This window comes from Bombina bombina, chromosome 2 (genome assembly GCF_027579735.1).
Source record: "Bombina bombina isolate aBomBom1 chromosome 2, aBomBom1.pri, whole genome shotgun sequence".
In the NCBI taxonomy this organism is placed as follows: Eukaryota; Metazoa; Chordata; class Amphibia; order Anura; family Bombinatoridae; genus Bombina; species Bombina bombina.
In genome coordinates, this window is record NC_069500.1 from 1,245,075,123 (window position 1) to 1,245,102,559 (window position 27,437).

The window sequence follows — 27,437 nt, forward strand, 5'->3', positions numbered from 1 at the left end:
ACCCAAAAATCTTCTCCCCTTTAAATTGTTCCCAATGATCCCTTTTACCTGCTGGAGTGTATTACATTGTTTACAAGTAGCCCCTTTACCTCTATTTTGGAGTTTGAAATAGCCGATTTAGCCTGTGGTATCCACACCATACTAAAAGTTTGCATACTGGAGTCCAAGCTATTGAAAAGCCTAAGTATACACAGCCAGCAAAAGAAATTACACTTCCAGTGGGGTGCAGGATAGTTAAGTAATAAAATGATAATTGAGCTTTGGTTTTTCAGACATATGTAAGATAAGGAAGCAAGAGTGTGTACATAAAAGTGATAACATAATGAGAATACAACCCATTGTAACAGGCTGTATAAATAAACCTGAAAATGCAATTTATCATACATTTTATACTCTACAGCTGCTATAACAAGTCATTGAAAATACATTAAAGGGACAATCAAGTCCAAAGAAAACTTTCATGTTTCAAATAGGGCATGTAATTTTAAACAACTTTCCAATTTACTTTTATCACCAATTTTGCATGTTCTCTTGGTATTCTTATTAAAGCTAAACCTAGGAGGTTCATATGATAATTTCTAAGCCATTGAAGGCCTCCTCTTATCACGTGCTTTTTTATTTGCTTTTCACAATCGGGGAGAGCTTGTTCATGTAAACCATATAGATAACATTGTGATCACGCCTGTGGATTGTGGCAGACACTGCACTAATTGGCTAAAATGAAAGTCAATAGATAAATAAAACTTCATGTGACCAGGGGGCTTAGATACAAGTTAATCACAGAGGTAAAAAGTATATTAATATAACAGTGTTGGTTAAGCAATGGGTAATAAAGGGATTATCTATCTTTTAAAACAACAAAAATTCTGGTGTTGACAGTCCCTTTAAGGGAAAAACAATTTTACAGTGTTCTGTCCCTTTAAAGGAACATACCAGTCAAAATTGAAATGTACATATATGAATTACATCTTTGAATAGAAACTTACTTTACAGGTATTTGCAAAAATGATTCTAGTAAAAGTTATTACTAATTTAGTGTTAAAGGGCCATGAAACCCAAATTTTTTCTGTCGTGATTTTGAAAGCGCATGCAATTTTAAACAACTTTCTAATTTACTTCTATTATATATTTTGCTGAATTCTCTTGATATCCTTGGCTGAAAAGCATATCCAGATAGGCTCAGAAGCTGCTGATTGGTAGCTGCACATAGATGCCTCGTGCAATTGGCTCACCCATGTGCATTGCTATTTTTTAAACAAAGGATATCTAAAAAATTAAGCAAATTAAAAAATAGAAGTAAATTGGAATGTTGTTTAATATTGCATTCTCTACTTGAATCATGAAAGAAACATTTTGGGTTTATTGTCCCTTTAACATTTTCTCTGCACGTGCATGTGAAGCATAGCTAGATATTCACAATGTACCAGCAGTTTAAATACTGATGCTGCTTAATGTGCCAGTGGGGTTTGTATAATTTCAGCAATTAACAAATTGAGTAATTAACAGATGGTACAAGCACCTTAGGCTCTCTAAGCAAGTGTTTTATTTAAAATGCTGGTGCACGGTGCATATTTAAATACACTTTTAAAACCGCTATAGCTTTTTTTAGAAGCAGTTTTGCTAATACATGTATATTACAAAAATGCTTCTCTTCAAAAGTGAATGTGGATTTCAATTTTGGCTGGAATGTCCCTTTAATTTGTAAAAAAAAAAAGGATACCAAGAGAACAAAGCAAATGAGATAATAGAAGTAAAGTGAAAGTTGCTTAAAATTACATTCTCAATCTGAGTAATGAAAGTCCCTTTGATAGTAACGTAAGATGCGTTTGTAGTTACTTACTTGTTTTCCATAAAAATCTCCATAAGCAGCTTTTCTTCTACATAAGGAAACATTTCAAATAGCTGTTTCTCCTTCATCTTTTCTGCACAGTTTTTCCTGAGTGAAGACCTCTTCTGGAATGGGAAACAACCTAAATAACTACGTAGTATTTTTATAAGCGACACAAGTTTTGAGAAATAGCTCAGATTTTCCTCTGAAACAGTTAATTTGTTATATATTTAGCTTATTTTATTTATATTCAAAACTGATCCTAACTGTTAGACAGAAAAACAAATAAATGCATTAGTCAATAAACCTACATATTTGCAGTACTTTATTTCAATAAATCCCCACAAATCTGAAACTCCCTTTAAATCTTTGTAGCCCTTTTAAACCGTGGTAACAGACTATATACATCTTATTCTAGAAAAAGCAAGATCTGCATTTAAGAAGAAAAAAACAATCCTATCAGCCGAAATGCATCAAGGCAGTAAGGAGCAACTGGTTTCAAAGCTGCATATTAAATTGCATGTTTTAAACATTTAAAGGGATGTTAAAAAGTAAATACATGCTACACAGGCAGTTTTGAAGCCCCAGCATTTCAAGCTCACTAGTTAAGTAGCTGCAATATACCCAAAATGAAACGTTCATGGCTCACATAGGGCATGACATTTTAAACAACTTTCCAATTTACTTTTAGCATCAAACTTGATTTGTTCTCTTGGTATTCTTTGTTAAAGGCTAAACCTAAGTAGGCTTATATTCTAATTTCTAAGCCATTGAAGGCTGCCTCTTATTTCAGTAGCTTTTGACAGTTTTTCACAGCTAGACAGTGCTAGTTCATATATACCATATAGATAAGACTCCCGTGGAGTTACTTATGAGTCAGGGTGGATTGGATAAAATGCAAGTCTGTCAAAAGAACTGAAATAAGGGGGCAGTCTGCAGAGGTTTAAATACAAGGTAACCACAGAGGTAAAAAACAAATTTATGTAAGAACTTACCTGATAAATTAATTTATTTTATAGTGGCAAGAGTCCATGAGCTAGTGATGTATGTGATATACATTCCTACCAGGAGGGGGCAAAGTTTCCCAAACCCCAAAATGCCTCTAAATACACATCCCACCTAATTCATACCTCAGTTTAACATATAGCCAAGAAGTGAGGTGTAAAAAAAGAAGTAAAAAGCATACAAAAAGAGGAACTGGAAAAATATTGTGCTTTATACAAAAATCATAACCACAAAAAAAATAGGGTGGGTCTCATGAACCAATATGCCAATATGAAAGAAATGAATTTATCAGGTAAGTTCTTACATAAATTATGTTTTCTTTCATGTAAGTGGCAAGAGTCCATGAGCTAGTGACATATGGGATATAATACCCAAGATGTGGAAGTCCACGATTCACTAGAGAGGGAGGGATAAAATAAAAACAGCTATATCTGCTGAGAAATTACATCCAAAAAAATAATTAAGTTTTCTTTTAAAAATTTCAAAAAAACTCAAATCAAAGGCACTAGAATCAAACTGAGACAGCTGCCTAAAGAACCTTTCTACCAAAGGCTGCTTCTGAAGAAGCAAACGCATCAAAATGGTAACATTTAGTTAATGTATGCAAAGAAGACCAAGTTGCTGCTTTGCAAATTTGATCAACTGAAGCTTCATTCTTGAAAGCCCAACAAGTGGCAACTGATATAGTAGAAGGAGCTGTAATTCGCTGAGGCGGAGACTGCCCTGCCTCCAAATAAGCTTTGTGAATCAAAGGTTTCAACCAAGATGCCAGAGACATGGCAGAGGCTTTCTGACCTTTCCTGGAACCAGAAAGAATAGACAGACTAGAACTCTTACTAAAATATTTAGTAGCCTCAACATAATATTTCAAAGAATGTAAAGACCTTTCAAGAGTATTCTTAGGATTAGGACACAAGGAAGGAACAACAATTTCCCTATTAATGTTGTTAGAATTCACAACTTTAGGCAACAATGTAAATGAAGTCCACAAAACAGCTTTATTTTGATGGAAAATCAGATAAAGAGACTCACAAGAGAGCAGACAATTCAGAAACTCTTCTAGCAGAAGAGATAGCCAAAATAAATAACACTTTCCAAGAAAGTAATTTAATATCCAGAGAATTTAATATCCAAATTGAGACTCCAAGGAGGAGAAATAGATTTAATAACAGGTTTGATACGAGATAAAGCCTGAAGAAAACAGTGAATATCAAGAAGCTTAGCAATCTTTCTCTAAGACAGAAAGAAGAGCAGAGATTTGTCCTTTCAAAGTATTTGCAGACAACCCTTTATCCAAACCCTCCTGAAGAAACTGTAAAATCCTAGGGATTCTGAAAGAATGCCAATAATAATTATGAGTGGAACACCAAGAAATATAGGTTTTCCAAACCTGATGATAAATTTTCCTGGAAACAGACTTACGAGCCTGTATCTTAGTGCTAATAACCGAGTCAGAAAACCCTACATGACTAAGCGTTCAATTTCCATGCCATCAAATGAAGAGATTTGAGATCCTGATGGAAAAACAGCCCTTGAGACAGAAGGTCTGGCCTTAAAGGAAGAGGCCAAGGCTGGCAACTGAACATCCGGACAAGATCCGCATACCAAAACCTGTGAGGCCATGCAAGCGCTATCAGAAACACATACGAGAGGGGCGGAGCTTGGCCACACAGGCGGATGGCCGTGTTTTAAACGAGCTCCTAGTCCAAGAGGCCAAAACGGCTGAATAACCGAGCAAAAGCATAACTAATTGACACCTTTCACAACAGGGGAGGCAGAGCTAATACACCTGCCTCTAACTGAGTCGAAATTGGTCACTGCCGAAACAGGAAGCACGGAGAGAGAACAACTGCAGTAAGCGGAGCGGGCGCAGCATTTTCGCGCCATCAACTAAACCTCACATACACAAGGTTTCTCCTGGTTGAGGACATAGGAGACACAGACAGTTTACCGCTTCGATTTTGCCTGCGAGTCGCGGCTGGAAGCAGGAGGCATTTACCGGAAACAATAGGAGTGGCGCGGTCAGAAACATCTTATGTGAGTACAGCACGTTCCTAATATTACACCACAGGACCTGCCATAGTATACAATAACAGTTGCGACTCTGGCCTTCTATGGGACTGGGGCCCCTGTTCATACAGCCCTCTGCTTTAGCGCTCAGGGGTGCAGACATACGCTACATAAGTACTGCAAAAGATAAATTATGGTTGCAGAGGGTGAATCCTAAGCCAGCAAGATAGGTGTGCGGGGGTTCCCCCTCACAGACATTTAGTCGTTATACAAGCATTAAAACATTTTGTAGCAGTCCCCTATTGTGGCTGCACAAATAGAGACTGTTTATATAAATCGGACCAGGCTAAGACTGGGAAGCTTTAATGGTCAAGAGCAAAAAGTAACTTTTACCACTGGCTTATATAGTGCCAACAGCTCACAACACAGCACTGAGAAATATCTCTGTTTCATAGTGAGGGCCTTTTGTCAGTAGCTTAGGAGAGAACCCACTAATCCTTCCTGCATGACAAAAACTCATCGAGAGGTGATGCCTAATAAACAAAATAAAATAGACAAAGGAACACCTATAAGGCCACTTAGCAGGTACTTAAAGCAGGTGGACTCTAACAATACAGCAGAGAAAGAGGATGTTGATCCCAATAAGCAGACAATGGCTGCGCAATCTCAGGCTGAAGAGCGACAGACACAACATTTTATCACCAAAAAAGACCTTCAGCACCTCTCCACTAAAGAGGATATACATAATAGTATGCAAGAAATGAGCACTTACTTCAACGATCTAAAGAAAGACATTAATGTCTCGGACTCTAAAGTTACTCAAGTAGAGGAGGCCCAGAAAAAAACCCTTACATACACGCAACAAGTCAGAGTTACAGCGCTACGAGGATATTATACAGACACTCTCAGAAAAGTTAGAGGACCCAGAAACACATACGATTGTTCCATTATAATCTTGGAGATCCCCCTTGGAAGAAGAACCAGAGGCGGAAAAATGTAAGCAGGTTGGTAAAACCAAGGAACTGCTAAAGCATCCACGGACCTGGAAAGGTATCTGGGAAGCTTCTTGTTTAGAAGAGAGGCCATCAGATCTATTTCTGGAAGACTCCACAGCTGTACCAGAGGAAAAAAGACATCTGGATGGAGAGACCACTCCCCCGGATGTAAAGTCTGACGGCTGAAATTATCCGCTTCCCAATTGTCTACACCTGGAATATGAATCGCAGAAATTTGACAAGAGATGGATTCCGCCCAAGAAAGTATCCAAGATACTTCTTTCATTGCTGAAGGACTTGAGTCCCTCCTTGATGATTGACATATGCCACTGTTGTGATATTGTCAGTCTGAAGACAAATAAAAAGTTCTCTCTTCAACAGAGGCCAAGCCTGAAGAGCTCTGAAAATAGCACAGAGTTCTAAAATATTGATTGGTAACCTCGCCTCTGGAGGCTTCCAAACCCCTTGTGCTGTCAGACACCCCCAGACAGCTCCCCAACCTGTAAGACTTGCATCTGTTGATATCACAGTCAAGGAAGGACAAACAAATGAGGTCCTTTGAACAATAAGGTGATGGTCTAGCCACCAAGTCAGAGAGAGAGTTGAGTGTTGGGATTTAAGTATATCAGTTGTGATATCTGAGTATAATCCCTGCACCATTAATGCAACATGCAAAGCTAAAATCAAACACAGGAAAGAGGCGCCGTATGTGTGAATCTGAAGAAGCCAACGACAAATATAAGACATGTGCAGGGTACTCACAATGTGAAAAGGCACTCCAATGTGCCTATAGGGGCAGGCTGGTATTCACAGCAAACCAGCTGGCTGAACCGGCTAACCAGGATACCCAAGGTAGAGGACTCTATGTCTTGATGGACTGTGTATACTGGATCCAGCAATGTGGGAACAGGAGAAGGTGTCCCACATCAGACCGTTCCTATACTAACCAGTTTCCACACTGCAGCAAGTCATGTCTACACAGTCAAAGCTGTAGAGGCCTCATATGAAAACAAAGGGGATCACGTCCGATGCGGCAGTCATGAGACCTAAAACTTCCATGCACATAGCCACTGAAGGGAATGATAGAGACTAAAGGTTTAGACAAGCTAAAACCAACTTAATTTGTCTCTTATCTGTCAGAGAAAGAGTCATGGACACTGAATCTAGCTGAAAAACTAAAAAGGTGACCCTTGTCTGAGGAATCAAGAAACCCTTTTGTAAATTGATCCTACAACCATGTCTTTGAAGAAACGACAAAAGTTGTTTCGTGTGAGATTCTGCTAAATGAAAAGATTGAGCAAGTACCAAGATATTGTCCAAATAAGGAAACACCTCAATACCCTGCTCTCTGATTACAGATAGAAGGGCACCAAGAACCTTCGAGAAAATTGTTAGAGCTGTCACTAGGCCAAACGGAAGAGCGACAAATTGGTAATGCTTGTATAGAAAAGAGAATCTCAGGTAGTGGTCTGGATGAATCGGTATGTGAAGATAAGCATCCTGTAAGTCTATTGTGGACATGAAATTACCTTGCTGAACAAAAGGCAGAATAGTCCTTATAATCACCATCTTGAAAGTTGGGACTCTTACAAAACGATTTAAAATTTTCAGATCCAGGACTGGTCTGAACGAATCTTCTTTCTTTGGGACAATGAACAGATTTGAATAAAAACCCAAACCCTGTTCCTGCTGAGGAACTGGGATAATCACCCCTGAAAGCTCTAGGTCTGAAACACACTTCCGAAAAGCCTGAGCCTTCACAGGGTTTGTTGGAAAATGAGAAAACATAATTTATGTAAGAACTTACCTGATAAATTCATTTCTTTCATATTAGCAAGAGTCCATGAGCTAGTGACGTATGGGATATACATTCCTAACAGGAGGGGCAAAGTTTCCCAAACCTTAAAATGCCTATAAATACACCCCTCACCACACCCACAATTCAGTTTAACGAATAGCCAAGAAGTGGGGTGATAAGAAAAAAGTGCGAAAGCATATAAAATAAGGAATTTGAATAATTGTGCTTTATACAAAAAAATCATAACCACCACAAAAAAAAAAGGGCGGGCCTCATGGACTCTTGCTAATATGAAAGAAATGAATTTATCAGGTAAGTTCTTACATAAATTATGTTTTCTTTCATGTAATTAGCAAGAGTCCATGAGCTAGTGACGTATGGGATAATGACTACCCAAGATGTGGATCTTTCCACACAAGAGTCACTAGAGAGGGAGGGATAAAATAAAGACAGCCAATTCCTGCTGAAAATAATCCACACCCAAAATAAAGTTTAATGAAAAACATAAGCAGAAGATTCAAACTGAAACCGCTGCCTGAAGTACTTTTCTACCAAAAACTGCTTCAGAAGAAGAAAATACATCAAAATGGTAGAATTTGGTAAAAGTATGCAAAGAGGACCAAGTTGCCGCTTTGCAAATCTGATCAACCGAAGCTTCATTCCTAAACGCCCAGAAAGTAGAAACTGACCTAGTAGAATGAGCTGTAATCCTCTGAGGCGGAGTTTTACCCGACTCAACATAGGCAAGATGAATTAAAGATTTCAACCAAGATGCCAAAGAAATGGCAGAAGTTTTCTGGCCTTTCTAGAACCGGAAAAAATAACAAATAAACTAGAAGTCTTTCGGAAAGACTTAGTAGCTTCAACATAATATTTCAAAGCTCCAACAACATCCAAAGAATGCAACGATTTCTCCTTAGAATTCTTAGGATTAGGACATAATGAAGGAACCACAATGTCTCTACTAATGTTGTTGGAATTCACAACTTAGGTAAAAATTCAAAAGAAGTTCGCAACACCGCCTTATCCTGATGAAAAATCAGAAAAGGAGACTCACAAGAAAGAGCAGATAATTCAGAAACTCTTCTGGCAGAAGAGATGGCCAAAAGGAACAAAACTTTCCAAGAAAGTAATTTAATGTCCAATGAATGCATAGGTTCAAATGGAGGAGCTTGAAGAGCCCCCAGAACCAAATTCAAACTCCAAGGAGGAGAAATTGACTTAATGACAGACTTTATACGAACCAAAGCTTGTACAAAACAATGAATATCAGGAAGAATAGCAATCTTTCTGTGAAAAAGAACAGAAAGAGCAGAGATTTGTCCTTTCAAGGAACTTGCGGACAAACCCTTATCTAAACCATCCTAAAGAAACTGTAATATTCTCGGTATTCTAAAAGAATGCCAAGAAAAATGATGAGAAAGACACCAAGAAATATAAGTCTTCCAGACTCTATAATATATCTCTCTGGATACAGATTTACGAGCCTGTAACATAGTATTAATCACAGAGTCAGAGAAACCTCTTTGACCAAGAATCAAGCGTTCAATCTCCATACCTTTAAATTTAAGGATTTCAGATCCTGATGGAAAAAAGGACCTTGAGACAGAAGGTCTGGTCTTAACGGAAGAGTCCACGGTTGGCAAGAGGCCATCCGGACAAGATCCGCATACCAAAACCTGTGAGGCCATGCCGGAGCTACCAGCAGAACAAACGAGCATTCCTTCAGAATCTTGTAGAGTACTCTTGGAAGAAGAACTAGAGGCGGAAAGATATAGGCAGGATGATACTTCCAAGGAAGTGATAATGCATCCACTGCCTCCGCCTGAGGATCCCGGGATCTGGACAGATACCTGGGAAGTTTCTTGTTTAGATGAGAAGCCATCAGATCTATTTCTGGAAGTTCCCACATTTGAACAATCTGAAGAAATACCTCTGGGTGAAGAGACCATTCGCCCGGATGCAATGTTTGGCGACTGAGATAATCCGCTTTCCAATTGTCCATACCTGGGATATGAACCGCAGAGATTAGACAGGAGCTGGATTCCGCCCAAACCAAAATTCGAGATACTTCTTTCATAGCCAGAGGACTGTGAGTCCCTCCTTGATGATTGATGTATGCCACAGTTGTGACATTGTCTATCTGAAAACAAATGAACAACTCTCTCTTCAGAAGAGGCCAAGACTGAAGAGCTCTGAAAATTGCACGGAGTTCCAAAATATTGATCGGAAATCTCACCTCCTGAGATTCCCAAACCCCTTGTGCCGTCAGATACCCCCACACAGCTCCCCAACCTGTAAGACTTGCATCTGTTGAGATTATAGTCCAGGTCGGAAGAACAAAGAAGCCCCCTGAACTAAACGATGGTGATCTGTCCACCATGTCAGAGAGTGTCGTAAAATCGGTTTAAAGATATTAATTAAGATATCTTTGAGTAATCCCTGTACCATTGGTTCAGCATACAGAGCTGAAGAGGTCGCATGTGAAAACGAGCAAAGGAGATCGCATCTGATGCGGCAGTCCTAAGACCCAACATTTCCATGCATAAGGCTACCAAAGGGAATGATTGTAACTGAAAGTTTTGACAAGCTGATATCAATGTTAAACTTCTCTTGTCTGACAAGGACAGAGTCATAGACACTGAATCTATCTAGAAACCTAAAAAGGTTACCCTTGTCTGAGGAATCAATGAACTGATTGGTAAATTGATCCTCCAACCATGAACTTGAAGAAACAACACAAGTCGATTCGTATGAGATTCTTCGAAAATGAGAAGACTGAGCAAGTACCAAGATATCGTCCAAATAAGGAAATACCAAAACCCTGTTCTCTGATTACAGAAAGAAGGGCACCGAGAACCTTTGAAAAAAATTCTTGGAACTGAGGCTAGGCCAAACGGTAGAGCCACAAAACTGGTAATGCTTGTCTAAAAGAGAATCTCAGACACTAAAAGTGATCTGGATGAATCGGAATATGCAGATACACATCCTGTAAATCTATTGTAGACATATAATGCCCTTGCTAAACAAAAGGCAGGATAGTCCTACAGTAACCATCTTGAATGTTGGTATCCTAACATAACGATTCAATAATGATAGATCCGGAACTGGTCTGAAGGAATTGACCTTCTTTGGTACAATGAAGAGATAAAATAAAACCCCAGCCCCTGTTCCAGAACTGGAACTGGCATAAATACTCCAGCCAACTCTAGATCTGAAACACATTTCAGAAATGCTGAGCCTTTGCTGTGTTAACTGGGACACGGGAAAGAAAAAAATCTCTTAGCAGGAGGCCTTAACTTGAAGCCAATTCTGTACCTTTCTGAAACAATGTTCTGAAACCAGAGATTGAGAACGGAATTGATCCAAATTTCTTTGAAGAAAACGTAATCTGCCCCATACCAGCTGAGCTGGAACAAGGGCCGCACCTTCATAGGTACTTAGGAGCTGGCTATAGGTTTCTATAAGGCTTGGATATATTCCAAACTGGAAATAGTTTCCAAACTGATACCGCTCCTGAGGATGAAGGATCAGGCTTTTGTTCCTTGTTGTGAGGAAAGGAACGAAAATGATTATTTACCCTGGAAAGAAAGGGAAAGCAAAGTTGACTTAGAATACATATCAGCATTCCAAGTTTAATCCATAAAGCTTTTCTAGCTAAAATAGCTAGAGACATATACCTGACATCAACTCTAATGATATCAAAAGATGGTATCACCAATAAAATTATTAGCATGTTATAGAATAATAATAATGCTATAAAATTATGATCTGTTACTTGTTGCGCTAAAGCTTCTAACCAAAAAGTTGAAGCTGCAGCAACATCCGCTAAAAATATAGCAGGTCTAAGAAGATTACCTGAACATAAGTAAGCTTTTCTTAGAAAGGATTCAATTTTCCTATCTAAAGGATCCTTAAATGAAGTACTATCTGCCGTAAGAATAGTAGTACATTAGCAGGAGTAGAGACAGCCCCATAACCTTAGGGATTTTTGTCCCAAAAAACTCTAATCTGTCAGATGGCACAGGATATAATTGCTTAAACGTCTAGAAGGAGTAAATAAATTACCCAAATTATTCCATTCCCTGGAAATTACTTCAGAAATAGCATCAGGGAGATAAAACACTTCTGGAATAACTACAGGAGATTTAAAAACCTTATTTAAACGTTTACATTTAGTATCAAGAGGACCAGAATCCTCTATTTCTAATGCAAATAATACTTCTTTAAGTAAAGAACGAATAAATTCCATCTTGAACGAATACAAAGATTTATCAGCATCAACCTCTGAGACAGAAACCTCTGAACCAGAAGAACCATTATCAGTATCAGAATGATGATGTTCATTTAAAAATTCATCTGAAAAAAGAGAAGTTTTAAAAGACTTATGTATACTAGAAGGAGAAATAACAGACATAGCCTTCTTAATGGATTTTAAAAAATAAAATCTCTTATGTTATCAGGAACACTCTGAAAATTAGATGTTGACGGAACAGCAACAGGTAATGTAACAGTACTAAAGGAAATTTTATCTGCATTAATAAGTTTGACATGACATGCAATACAAACAACAGCTGGAGAAACAGATACCAAAAGTTTATAGCAGATACACTTAGCTTGGTAGCTCCAGCACTGGGCAGTGATTTTCCTGAAGTATCTTCTGACTCAGTTGCAACGTGGAACATCTTGCAATATGTAAAAGAAAAAAACAACATATAAAGCAAAATTGATCAAATTCCTTAAATGACAGTTTCAGGAATGGGAAAAAAATGCCAGTGAACAAGCTTCTAGCAACCAGAAGCAATAAATAATGAGACTTAAATAATGTGGAGACAAAAATGACGCCCATATTTTTTAGCGCCAAAAAAAGACGCCCACATTATTTGGCGCCTAAATGCTTTTGGCGCCAAAAATGACGCCACATCCGGAACGCCGACATTGACGCAAAAAAACGTCAAAAAATGACGCAACTTCCGGCGACACGTATGACGCCGGAAACAGAAAAAAAATTTTGCGCCAAAAAAGTCCGCGCCAAGAATGACGCAATAAAATGAAGCATTTTCTGCCCCCGCGAGCCTAACAGCCCACAGGGAAAAAGTCAAATTTTTTAAGGTAAGAAAAAATGATTGAAACAAATGCATTTATCCCAAATATGAAACTGACTGTCTGAAAAATAAGGAATGTTGAACATTCTGAGTCAAGGCAAATAAATGTTTGAATATATATATTTAGAACTTTATAAACAAAGTGCCCAACCATAGCTTAGAGTGTCACAGAAAATAAGATTTACTTACCCCAGGACACTCATCTACATGTTTGTAGAAAGCCAAACCAGTACTGAAACGAGAATCAGCAGAGGTAATGGTATATATAAGAGTATATCGTCGATCTGAAAAGGGAGGTAAGAGATGAATCTCTACGACCGATAACAGAGAACCTATGAAATAGACCCCGTAAAAGGAGATCACTGCATTCAAATAGGCAATACTCTCCTCACATCCCTCTGACATTCACTGCACGCTGAGAGGAAAACCGGGCTCCAACTTGCTGCGGAGCGCATATCAACGTAGAATCTAGCACAAACTTACTTCACCACCTCCATCGGAGGCAAAGTTTGTAAAACTGAATTGTGGGTGTGGTCAGGGGTGTATTTATAGGCATTTTAAGGTTTGGGAAACTTTGCCCCTCCTGGTAGGAATGTATATCCCATACGTCACTAGCTCATGGACTCTTGCTAATTACATGAAAGAAATAGAATCTTCCTATGGGAAGTCTTATTCTGAAACCTATTTGATACCCTTGAGAAACAATATCCTGAATCCACTGATTTTGAATAGAATCTGTCCAAATGTCTTGAAATAATTTCAATCTGCCCCCCACCAGTTGAACTGGTTTGAGGGCCGCACCTTCATGCAGTCTTAGGGGCTGGATTTGGTTTTTTATAAGGCTTGGATTTAATCCAATTTAGAGATGGTCTCCAATTAGAGCCAGAGGCCTTAGGGGAAGGAAAGGTCTTTTGTTCGCTATTCTGACAAAAGGAACGAAAACGATTGGGAGCTTTAAACTTACCCTTAGATTTCTTATCTTGGGGCAGAAAAATTCCCTTTCCCCCAGGGATAGTGGAGATAATAGAATCCAATTGAGAACCAAATAAATTATTACCCTGAAATGATAGATATAGTAATATAGATTTAGACACCATGTCGGCATTCCAAGATTTAAGCCATAAAGCTCTTCTAGTATGAATAGCTAAAGACATACATTTAATATCAATTTTAATGACATCAAATATAGCATCACAAATGAAATGATTAGCATGTTGAAGTAAAAGAACAATGCTAGACAATTCAGTATCTGATAACTGCTGTTCTAAGCTGTCCAACCAAGTTGAAGCAGCAGCAACATCAGCCATAGAAATAGCAGGTCTAAGATTATAGCCAGTATGTAAATATGCTCTTCTAAGATAAGATGCAATCTTCCAATCTAAAGGATCCTTAAAGGAAGTACTATCTTCCATAGGAATAGTAGTACGTTTGAGTGGAAATAGCCCCATCAAGTTTAGGGACTTTTTCCCAAAACTCTAAATTGGCCACAGGTAAAGGATACAGCTTCTTAAACCTAGAAGAAGGGTTAAAAGAAGCACTAGGCTTAGACCATTATTTAGTTATCATATTATATATAGCATCTGGAATAGGAAAAACTTCAGGAGTAACCTCAGAAATTTTAAAAACAGAATTCAAACGATTGCTAGTTTTGTTATCAAGAGGACTAGACTCCTCAATAACCAAGTAAACAATACTTCCTTTAATTCAATCTTAAAAAGAAAAGTAAATTTGTCAATTTCAGTCTCTGAAGCAGGATCCTCTGAACCAGAGAGATCATCATCATCAGCAGAAGATACTTCAGTATGCTGTCGGTCAATACAAATTTCATCAGATTTATAAGAAGTACGGAAAGACCTTTTACGTTTATTTGAAGGCGGAATAGTAGTCATAGCCTTCTCTATGGCTGGAGCAATATAATTTTTCATATCTGCAGGAATATCATGTACATTAGTTGAAGGAATAACAGTAGATATATTTATACTTATAGAAACATTATCAGCATGCAATAATTTGTCATAACAAGTGTCATATATTTGAGCTGAAGAAGATCAGCTAATTTACAACAAAAACACTTAGCTTTGATAGAATTGTGTTCAGACAGCTTAGTTCCTACAGTAACATCAGAGGCAGGATCAGTTTGAGACATCTTGCAAAATGTAACAAAAAAGAAAAACATTTAAACAAAATAACCAATTTCCTCAAAATAGCAGTTTAAGGAATGGGAAAAAATGCTTATGATAAATTTCTTATACAAAAGTAAAATTAAAAGCAAACGTCATAGCCCGCTATAAACAAACGAGAGCAGCGAGCAAAAGAGAGAGAGACTTAATAACAAATTTTGGTGCCAAGATTGATGCAAACAAAGATGACGCAAATGCAGAGGAAAAAACTTTTGGTGCCAAAGCTAACAAAATGAAATGACGTAACTTGTGTCATAACAGGCGCGACTCGCGTCATGACAGACGCAACATTGCGGCAAAAAATTTGGAGCCAAAAATGCTGCAATAAAAAAATTAGCATTTTGCATCATCGCAAGCTTAGTTAGCCCACGAAAATTTGAAAAACAGACTCCAGGTTACAACTAACTGGAAACCCAGGTAAGAAAAAAATACCTAAATTCTCCCACAAACATAATTTCCATTCTGAAACTGTTAGACTGCAAAGGGAAATATACACAGACCTGACTCATGGCAGATATATGCAATATACATTAAAAACTATATAATATAAAGTGCCAACCATAGCTGAGAGTGTCTTAAAACATGATATATACTTACCAGAAGACACCTATTCACATATAGCAGACAGCCAAACCAGTACTGAAACATATCAGTAGAGGTAATGGTAGAGGAGTATAATATGGATCTGTAAAGGGAGGCAGCAAATGAATCCCTGCAACCGATTTACAGAGAACCTTAGAATAGATTTCCCATAGGCGAAAACATGATGTCATCAGGCAATACTCCCTTCACATCCCTCAAACACTGTACTTTGAGAGGAACTGGGCATCAAAATGCGTAGAAGCGCCTTTCACAGAAGAAATCAAGCACATCTTGCTTTACTACCTCCAAAAGAGGCAACGTTTGTAAAACTGAGGTATGAGTGAGGTGGGAGGTGTATTTATAGGCATTTTGGGGTTTGGGAAACTTTGCTCCCTCCTGGTAGGAATGTATATCCCATACGTCACTAGCTCATGGACTCTTGCCACTTACATGAAAGAAAGTATATTAATATAACCGTGATTGTAATGCAAAACTGGGGAATGTGTAATAGAGGGATATCTTTATCTTTTTAAACAATAACAATTATGGAGTAGACTGTACCTTTAAGACCGCTGCTACTTAAAGGATTACTAACGTTTGTTTTTTATATTCAAAACGGACCATATATTTTAAATTACATTTATCAAACAAATCTAATCTACCTTATGTGTTGAAACAAAGCTCCATTTCTTTGTAAAAGAACGTTTTATTTTATCCGCATTACATCACTTCATCCAGCCCTCAAACATGGGCCGTACACGGTATAACACGATAACCAAATAGAATGGCGAATTTTTGCATGAAATTATAATCCTATTGCGTCAACCTATGCATGCGCAATTCGATTTTTATACTCTCGCATGTGCAGATTGTAGCACAGATGCCGACATTACCCACACTGGATTCCAAATAACGCATGTGCATTTAAAATACATATCGCTTAGATAGGTACTCCAGCCATTCTACGTTGTTTACCTTGTCACTATGTTATAATGCTATCAGTACACTATTCTTGATCTCTTTTTAATTTTCACTGTTAATATTTCCCAAACCAATTAATTATATTATTCTGAAATGTAATTGTTTATAAATAAAATTTTAATATTTGGTCATTTTTAATACGCATAATATAAGTAATAAAATGTCAGTTATCGAAATTTAAAGGGACACTAAACCCCCCCAAAAATTTTATGATTCAGATAGAGAATACAATTTTATACAACATTCCAATTTACTTCTATTTTCTAATTTGCTTCATTCTTTAGATATGCTTTGTTGAAGAAATAGCAATGCATATGGGTGAGCCAATCACACAAGGCATCTATGTGCAGCAACCAATCAGCAGCTACTGAGCCTATCTAGATATACTTTTCCGCAATGTATATCAAGAGAATGAAGCAAATTACATAATAGAAGTAAATTAAAAAGTTGTTTAAACATGCATGCTCTTTCTAAATCGTGAAAGAAAAAAAACATAATTTATGCTTACCTGATAAATTTATTTCTCTTGTAGTGTATCCAGTCCACGGATCATCCATTACTTATGGGATATTAACTCCTCCCCAACAGGAAGTGCAAGAGGATTCACCCAGCAGAGCTGCTATATAGCTCCTCCCCTAACTACCATTACCAGTCATTCGACCGAAAACATGCAGAGAAAGGAAAACCATAGGGTACAGTGGTGACTGTAGTTTAATGGAAAAATTACCTGCCTTAAAGTGACAGGGCGGGCCGTGGACTGGATACACTACAAGAGAAATAAATTTATCAGGTAAGCATAAATTATGTTTTCTCTTGTTAAGTGTATCCAGTCCACGGATCATCCATTACTTATGGGATACCAATACCAAAGCTAAAGTACACGGATGACGGGAGGGACAGGCAGGCTCTTTATACGGAAGGAACCACTGCCTGAAGAACCTTTCTCCCAAAAACAGCCTCCGAAGAAGCAAAAGTGTCAAATTTGTAAAATTTGGAAAAAGTATGAAGAGAAGACCAAGTTGCAGCCTTGCAAATCTGTTCAACAGAAGCCTCATTCTTAAAGGCCCAAGTGGAAGCCACAGCTCTAGTAGAATGTGCTGTAATTCTTTCAGGAGGCTGCTGTCCAGCAGTCTCATAGGCTAACCGTATTATGCTACGAAGCCAAAAGGAGAGAGAGGTAGCCGAAGCTTTTTGACCTCTCCTCTGACCAGAATAAACGACAAACAGGGAAGACGTTTGTCGAAAATCCTTAGTTGCCTGTAGATAAAATTTCAGGGCATGGACTACATCTAGATTGTGTAGCAGACGTTCCTTTTTCGAAGAAGGATTAGGACACAAAGATGTAACCACAATCTCTTGATTGATATTCCTGTTAGTGACCACCTTAGGTAGGAACCCAGGTTTAGTACGCAGAACTACCTTGTCTGAATGAAAAATCAGATAAGGAGAATCACAAAGTAAGGCACATAACTCAGAGACTCTTCGAGCCGAGGAAATCGCCATTAAAAACAGAACTTTCCAAGATAACAACTTGATATCAATGGAATGAAGGGGTTCAAACGGAACCCCCTGTAAAACATTAAGAACTAAGTTCAAACTCCATGGTGGAGCAACAGTTTTAAACACAGGCTTGATCCTAGCTAAAGCCTGACAAAAAGCTTGAACGTCCGGAACTTCTGACAGACGTTTGTGTAAAAGAATGGACAGAGCTGAAATCTGTCCCTTTAAGGAACTAGCGGATAAACCCTTTTCTAAACCTTCTTGTAGAAAAGACAATATCCTCGGAATCCTAACCTTACTCCATGAGTAACTCTTGGATTCGCACCAATATAAGTATTTGCGCCATATCTTATGGTAAATCTTTCTGGTAACAGGCTTCCTAGCCTGTATTAAGGTATCAATAACTGACTCAGAAAAACCACGTTTTGATAAAATCAAGCGTTCAATTTCCAAGCAGTCAGCTTCAGAGAAATTAGATTTTGATGTTTGAAGGGACCCTGTATCAGAAGGTCCTGTTTCAGAGGTAGCGACCAAGGTGGACAGGATGACATGTCCACTAGATCTGCATACCAAGTCCTGCGTGGCCATGCAGGCGCTATTAGAATCACTGATGCTCTCTCCTGTTTGATTCTGGCAATCAATCGAGGAAGCATCGGGAAGGGTGGAAACACATAAGCCATCCCGAAGGTCCAAGGTGCTGTCAAAGCATCTATCAGAACCGCTCCCGGATCCCTGGATCTGGACCCGTAACGAGGAAGCTTGGCGTTCTGTCGAGACGCCATGAGATCTATCTCTGGTTTGCCCCAACGTCGAAGTATTTGGGCAAAGACCTCCGGATGAAGTTCCCACTCCCCCGGATGAAAAGTCTGACGACTTAAGAAATCCGCCTCCCAGTTCTCCACTCCCGGGATGTGGATTGCTGACAGGTGGCAAGAGTGAGACTCTGCCCAGCGAATTATCTTTGATACTTCCATCATTGCTAGGGAGCTTCTTGTCCCTCCCTGATGGTTGATGTAAGCTACAGTCGTGATGTTGTCCGACTGAAACCTGATGAACCCCTGAGTTGTTAACTGGGGCCAAGCCAGAAGGGCATTGAGAACTGCTCTCAATTCCAGAATGTTTATTGGTAGGAGACTCTCCTCCTGATTCCATTGTCCCTGAGCCTTCAGAGAATCCCAGACAGCGCCCCAACCTAGTAGGCTGGCGTCTGTTGTTACAATTGTCCAGTCCGGCCTGCTGAATGGCATCCCCCTGGACAGATGTGGCCGAGAAAGCCACCATAGAAGAGAATTTCTGGTCTCTTAATCCAGATTCAGAGTAGGGGACAAGTCTGAGTAATCCCCATTCCACTGACTTAGCATGCACAATTGCAGCGGTCTGAGATGTAGACATGCAAAGGGTACTATGTCCATTGCTGCTACCATTAAGCCGATCACCTCCATGCATTGAGCTACTGACGGGTGTTGAATGGAATGAAGGACACGGCATGCATTTTGAAGCTTTGTTAACCTGTCTTCTGTCAGGTAAATCTTCATTTCTACAGAATCTATAAGAGTCCCCAAGAAGGGAACTCTTGTGAGTGGAAAGAGAGAACTCTTCTTTTCGTTCACCTTCCATCCATGCGACCTTAGAAATGCCAGTACTAACTCTGTATGAGACTTGGCAGTTTGAAAGCTTGAAGCTTGTATCAGAATGTCGTCTAGGTACGGAGCTACCGCAATTCCTCGCGGTCTTAGTACCGCCAGAAGAGCACCCAGAACCTTTGTGAAGATTCTCGGAGCCGTAGCCAATCCGAATGGAAGAGCTACAAACTGGTAATGCCTGTCTAGAAAGGCAAACCTTAGATACCGGTAATGATCTTTGTGAATCGGTATGTGAAGGTAAGCATCCTTTAAATCCACTGTGGTCATGTACTGACCCTTTTGGATCATGGGTAAAATTGTCTGAATAGTTTCCATTTTGAACGATGGAACTCTTAGGAATTTGTTTAGGATCTTTAAATCCAAGATTGGCCTGAAAGTTCCCTCTTTTTTGGGAACCACAAACAGATTTGAGTAAAACCCTTGTCCTTGTTCCGACCGCGGAACCGGATGGATCACTCCCATTAATAAAAGATCTTGTACGCAGCGTAGAAACGCCTCTTTCTTTATTTGGTTTGTTGACAACCTTGACAGATGAAATCTCCCTCTTGGGGGAGAGAATTTGAAGTCTAGAAGGTATCCCTGAGATATGATCTCTAACGCCCAGGGATCCTGGACATCTCTTGCCCAAGCCTGGGCGAAGAGAGAAAGTCTGCCCCCCACTAGATCCGTTCCCGGATCGGGGGCCCTCGATTCATGCTGTCTTAGGGGCAGCAGCAGGTTTCCTGGCCTGCTTGCCCTTGTTCCAGGACTGGTTAGGTCTCCAGCCTTGTCTGTAGCGAGCAACAGCTCCTTCCTGTTTTGGTGCAGAGGAAGTTGATGCTGCTCCTGCTTTGAAATTACGAAAGGAACGAAAATTAGACTGTCTAGCCTTAGGTTTGGCTCTGTCTTGAGGCAGGGCATGGCCTTTACCTCCTGTAATGTCAGCGATAATTTCTTTCAACCCGGGCCCGAATAAGGTCTGCCCTTTGAAAGGTATATTAAGCAATTTAGATTTAGAAGTAACGTCAGCTGACCAGGATTTTAGCCACAGTGCTCTGCGTGCCTGAATGGCGAATCCGGAATTCTTAGCCGTAAGTTTAGTTAAATGTACTACGGCATCTGAAATAAATGAGTTAGCTAACTTAAGGGCTTTAAGCTTGTGTGTAATCTCATCTAATGGAGCTGATTCAAGTGTCTCTTCCAGAGACTCAAACCAAAATGCTGCTGCAGCCGTGACAGGCGCAATGCATGCAAGAGGTTGCAATATAAAACCTTGTTGAACAAACATTTTCTTAAGGTAACCCTCTAACTTTTTATCCATTGGATCTGAAAAGGCACAGCTATCCTCCACCGGGATAGTGGTACGCTTAGCTAAAGTAGAAACTGCTCCCTCCACCTTAGGGACCGTTTGCCATAAGTCCCGTGTGGTGGCGTCTATTGGAAACATCTTTCTAAATATCGGAGGGGGTGAGAACGGCACACCGGGTCTATCCCACTCCTTAGTAATAATTTCAGTAAGTCTCTTAGGTATAGGAAAAACGTCAGTACTCGCCGGTACCGCAAAATATTTATCCAACCTACACATTTTCTCTGGTATTGCAACTGTGTTACAATCATTCAGAGCCGCTAACACCTCCCCTAGTAATACACGGAGGTTTTCCAGCTTAAATTTAAAATTTGAAATATCTGAATCCAGTTTGTTTGGATCAGAACCGTCACCCGCAGAATGAAGCTCTCCGTCCTCATGTTCTGCAAATTGTGACGCAGTGTCTGACATGGCCCTAATATTATCAGCGCACTCTGTTCTCACCCCAGAGTGATCACGCTTACCTCTTAGTTCTGGTAATTTAGCCAAAACTTCAGTCATAACAGTAGCCATATCCTGTAATGTGATTTGCAATGGCCGCCCAGATGTACTCGGCGCTACAATATCACGCACCTCCCGAGCGGGAGATGCAGGTACTGACACGTGAGGCGAGTTAGTCGGCATAACTCTCCCCTCGTTGTTTGGTGAAATATGTTCAATTTGTACAGATTGACTTTTATTTAAAGTAGCATCAATACAGTTAGTACATAAATTTCTATTGGGCTCCACTTTGGCTTTAGCACATATAGCACAGATATCTTCCTCTGAATCAGACATGTTTAACACACTAGCAAATAAACTAGCAACTTGGAAATACTTTTCAAGTAATTTACTATAATATGAAAACGTACTGTGCCTATAAGAAGCACAGAAAAAGTTATGACAGTTGAAAATTAATAAACTGAAAAGTTATAGCATCAAATCTTTGTAAAAAACACAATTTTAGCAAAGGATTGCTCCAATTAGCAAAGGATAACTAACCCTGATAGCAGAAAAAAAAAAAAAAAAATACAGAAAACAGAATTTATGTTTACCTGATAAATTACTTTCTCCAACGGTGTGTCCGGTCCACGGCGTCATCCTTACTTGTGGGATATTCTCTTCCCCAACAGGAAATGGCAAAGAGCCCAGCAAAGCTGGTCACATGATCCCTCCTAGGCTCCGCCTACCCCAGTCATTCGACCGACGTTAAGGAGGAATATTTGCATAGGAGAAACCATATGTTACCGTGGTGACTGTAGTTAAAGAAAATAAATTATCAGACCTGATTAAAAAAACCAGGGCGGGCCGTGGACCGGACACACCGTTGGAGAAAGTAATTTATCAGGTAAACATAAATTCTGTTTTCTCCAACATAGGTGTGTCCGGTCCACGGCGTCATCCTTACTTGTGGGAACCAATACCAAAGCTTTAGGACACGGATGAAGGGAGGGAGCAAATCAGGTCACCTAAATGGAAGGCACCACGGCTTGCAAAACCTTTCTCCCAAAAATAGCCTCAGAAGAAGCAAAAGTATCAAATTTGTAAAATTTAGAAAAAGTGTGCAGTGAAGACCAAGTCGCTGCCTTACATATCTGATCAACAGAAGCCTCGTTCTTGAAGGCCCATGTGGAAGCCACAGCCCTAGTGGAGTGAGCTGTGATTCTTTCAGGAGGCTGCCGTCCGGCAGTCTCATAAGCCAATCGGATAATGCTTTTAATCCAGAAGGAGAGAGAGGTAGAAGTTGCTTTTTGACCTCTCCGTTTACCAGAATAAACAACAAACAAAGACAAGTTTGTCTGAAATCCTTAGTAGCTGCTAAGTAAAATTTGAGAGCACGAACTACATCCAAGTTGTGCAACAAACGTTCCTTCTTTGAAACTGGATTAGGACACAAAGAAGGCACAACTATCTCCTGGTTAATGTTTTTGTTAGAAACAACTTTTGGAAGAAAACCAGGTTTAGTACGCAAAACCACCTTATCTGCATGGAACACCAGATAAGGAGAAGAACACTGCAGAGCAGATAATTCTGAAACTCTTCTAGCAGAAGAAATTGCAACCAAAAACAAAACTTTCCAAGATAATAACTTAATATCAACGGAATGTAAGGGTTCAAACGGAACCCCCTGAAGAACTGAAAGAACTAGGTTGAGACTCCAAGGAGGAGTCAAAATTTTGTAAACAGGCTTGATTCTAACCAGAGCCTGAACAAAGGCTAGAACATCTGGCACAGCTGCCAGCTTTTTGTGAAGTAACACAGACAAGGCAGAAATCTGTCCCATCAAGGAACTTGCAGATAATCCTTTTTCCAATCCTTCTCGAAGGAAGGATAGACTCTTAGGAATCTTAACCTTGTCCCAAGGGAATCCTGCAGATTCACACCAACAGATATACCAAATTATGTGGTAATTTTTCTGGTTACAGGCTTTCAGGCCTGAACAAGAGTATTAATAACAGAATCTGAGAACCCTCGCTTTGATAAGATCAAGCGTTCAATCTCCAAGCAGTCAGCTGGAGTGGGTCGAACGGACCTAGAACAAGAAGGTCTCTCAAAGGTAGCTTCCATGGTGGAGCCGATGACATATTCACCAGATCTGCATACCAAGTCCTGCGTGGCCACGCAGGAGCTATCAAAATCACCGACGCCCTCTCCTGATTGATCCTGGCTACCAGCCTGGGGATGAGAGGAAACGGCGGGAACACATAAGCTAGTTTGAAGGTCCAAGGTGCTACTAGTGCATCCACTAGAGCCGCCTTGGGATCCCTGGATCTGTACCCGTAGTAAGGAACTCTGAAGTTCTGACGAGAGGCCATCAGATCCATGTCTGGAATGCCCCACGGTTGAGTGACTTGGGCAAAGATTTCCGGATGGAGTTCCCACTCCCCCGGATGCAATGTCTGACGACTCAGAAAATCCGCTTCCCAATTTTCCACTCCTGGGATGTGGATAGCAGACAGGTGGCAGGAGTGAGACTCCGCCCATAGAATGATTTTGGTCACTTCTTCCATCGTTAGGGAACTCCTTGTTCCCCCCTGATGGTTGATGTATGAACTTGGCCCTCGCTAGCTGAGGCCAAGCTTTGAGAGCATTGAATATCGCTCTCAGTTCCAGAATATTTATCGGTAGAAGAGATTCTACCCGAGACCAAAGACCCTGAGCTTTCAGGGATCCCCAGACCGCGCCCCAGCCCATCAGACTGGCGTCGGTCGTGACAATGACCCACTCTGGTCTGCGGAAGGTCATCCCTTGTGACAGGTTGTCCAGGGACAGCCACCAACGGAATGAGTCTCTGGTCCTCTGATTTACTTGTATCTTCGGAGACAAGTCTGAATAGTCCCCATTCCACTGACTGAGCATGAACAGTTGTAATGGTCTTAGATGAATGCGCACAAAAGGAACTATGTCCATTGCCGCTACCATCAAACCTATCACTTCCATGCACTGCGCTATGGAAGGAAGAGGAACGGAATGAAGTATCCGACAAGAGTCTAGAAGTTTTGTTTTTCTGGCTTCTGTCAGAAAAATCCTCATTTCTAAGGAGTCTATTATAGTTCCCAAGAAGGGAACCCTCGTTGACGGAGATAGAGAACTCTTTTCCACGTTCACTTTCCATCCGTGAGATCTGAGAAAGGCCAGGACAATGTCCGTGTGAGCCTTTACTTGAGGAAGGGACGACGCTCGAATCAGAATGTCGTCCAAGTAAGGTACTACAGCAATGCCCCTTGGTCTTAGCACCGCCAGAAGGGACCCTAGTACCTATGAGAAAATCCTAGGAGCAGTGGCTAATCCGAAAGAAAACGCCACGAACTGGAAATGCTTGTCCAGGAATGCAAACCTTAGGAACCGATGATGTTCCTTGTGGATAGGAATATGTAGATACGCATCCTTGAAATCCACCTTGGTCATGAATTGACCTTCCTGGATGGAAGGAAGAAGTGTTCGAATGGTTTCCATCTTGAACGATGGAACCTTGAGAACTTGTTCAAGATCTAGAGATCTAAGATTGGTCTGAACGTTCCCTCTTTTTTGGGAACTATGAACAGATTGGAGTAGAACCTCATCCCTTGTTCTCCTAATGGAACAGGATGAATCACTCCCATTTTTAGCAGGTCTTCTACCCAATGTAAGAATGCCTGTCTTCTTATGTGGTCTGAAGACAACTGAGACCTGTGGAACCTCCCCCTTGGAGGAAGCCCCTTGAACTCCAGAGAATAACCTTGGGAGACTATTTCTAGCGCCCAAGGATCCAGAACATCTCTTGCCCAAGCCTGAGCGAAGAGAGAGAGTCTGCCCCCCACCAGATCCGGTCCCGGATCGGGGGCCCGCATTTCATGCTGTCTTGGTAGCAGTGGCAGGTTTCCTGGCCTGCTTTCCTTTGTTCCAGCCTTGCATAGGTCTCCAGGCTGGATTGGCTTGAGAAGTATTACCTTCCTGCTTAGAGGACGTAGCCCTTGGGGCTGATCCGTTTCTGCGAAAGGGACGAAACTTAGGTTTATTTTTGGTCTTGAAAAGACCTATCCTGAGGAAGGGCGTGGCCCTTAGGTTAAACACTAAAAAACTCTAAGCCATCTCCGTGGAGATGTTGCCTGTACAACGGCAAAGAGAATGACTGGGGTAGGCGGAGCCTAGGAGGGATCATGTGACCAGCTTTGCTGGGCTCTTTGCCATTTCCTGTTGGGGAAGAGAATATCCCACAAGTAAGGATGACGCCGTGGACCGGACACACCTATGTTGGAGAAATAAACGTTTTTTTTATCACAGTCAACTACAATCTCACAGCTCTGCTGTGAGTGATTACCTCCCTCAAAACAAGTTTTGAAGACCCCTGAGTTCTGTAGAGATGAACCGGATCATGCAGGGAAGACAAACTTCTGACTGAATTTTTTGATGCGTAGCAAAAGCACCAAAAAAGGTCCCTCCCCCTCACACATAACAGTGAGAGAGATCAGTAAACTGTCATAAATTAAATAAAACGACTGCCAAGTGGAAAAAAATAGTGCCCAAAACATTTTTTCACCCAGTACCTCAGAAAATTAAACGATTTTACATGCCAGCAAAAAACGTTTAACATTAATAAATTGAGTGTTATTAAAAAGCCTGTTGCTAGTCCCTGCAAATTAGGCTAAAGTTTTATGCATACAGTATAATTCCAGTGAAGTGCCATTCCCCAGAATACTGAAGTGTAAAATATACATACATGACAGCCTGATACCAGTTGCTGCTACTGCATTTAAGGCTGAGTTTACATTATATCGGTATGGCAGAATTTTCTCATCAATTCCATTGTCAGAAAATAATAAGCTGCTACATACCTCTTTGCAGATTAATCTGCCCGCTGTCCCCTGATCTGAAGTTTACCTCTCCTCAGATGGCCGAGAAACAGCAATATGATCTTAACTACTCCGGCTAAAATCATAGAAAAACTCAGGTAGATTCTTCTTCAAATTCTACCAGAGAAGGAATAACACACTCCGGTGCTATTATAAAATAACAAACTTTTGATTGAAGGTATGAAACTAAGTATAATCACCACAGTCCTCTCACACATCCTATCTATTCGTTGGGTGCAAGAGAATGACTGGTAATGGCAGTTAGGGGAGGAGCTATATAGCAGCTCTGCTGGGTGAATCCTCTTGCACTTCCTGTTGGGGAGGAGTTAATATCCCATAAGTAATGGATGATCCGTGGACTGGATACACTTAACAAGAGAAATATGGGTTTCATGTCTCTTTAATTTATAGCCTTTTGAAATGTCTTTTTAAGGGGTGCACTGTAAGACCTAGCATTATTATTTCTTGTCATTTAAAGTGGGCAAAGTGCGGCATACATTATGGAATTAGTAGAACTGGGTGTAAATAATTTTTTTAACTATACAGGTAACGTTAGTTTAAAGGGACATAATACGCATATACTAAATCACTTGAAACTGATGCAGTGTAACTGTAAAAAGCTGACAGGAAAATATCACCTGAGCATCTCTATGTAAAAAAGGAAGATATTTTACCTCACAATCTCCTCAGCTCAGCAGAGTAAGTTCTGTGTAAAAAGTTATACTCAGCTGCTGCCCAGCTGCAGGTAAAAAAAAAAATTATGAAGAAATGAACAGCAGCCAATCAGCATCAACAGTGCTGAGGTCATGAACTCTTTTACTGTGATCTCATGATATTTCACTTAACTCATGAGATTTCATAGTAAACTTCCTTAAAATGAATTAGGGAAATAACATGAGTGCACGAGGCTCAACCCCTTAGCTGTCCCGGGACAGATATACTGATTTGCTGCTTAGAAGTCCTTTACAATGGGATGTGGCTACTGAGAAACTTTTGAGGTAAAATATATCTTTCTTTTTTACATAGAGATGTTCAGGTGATATTTTCTAGTCAGCTTTTTACAGCTATACTGCATCACTTTCAAGTGTTTAAACATTTGGGTATCATGGCCCTTTAATAAACCCAATAGGTAGTTTGCTCATCCATTCTAGAG

General features: G+C 40.1%; 1 protein-coding gene across 4 annotated transcripts in view; it reads right to left on the minus strand.

The window, feature by feature from the left end:
- The window catches only part of N4BP2 (NEDD4 binding protein 2), a 462,788-nt gene that overhangs the window by 155,575 nt on the left and 279,776 nt on the right, over window positions 1-27,437 (minus strand). For all 4 annotated transcript variants that reach the window (XM_053704039.1, XM_053704038.1, XM_053704041.1 and 1 more), the window contains exon 12: window positions 1,841-1,953. In XM_053704039.1, the coding sequence (XP_053560014.1) occupies window positions 1,841-1,953 (113 nt within the window). The remainder of the gene's footprint in view (window positions 1-1,840; window positions 1,954-27,437) is intronic.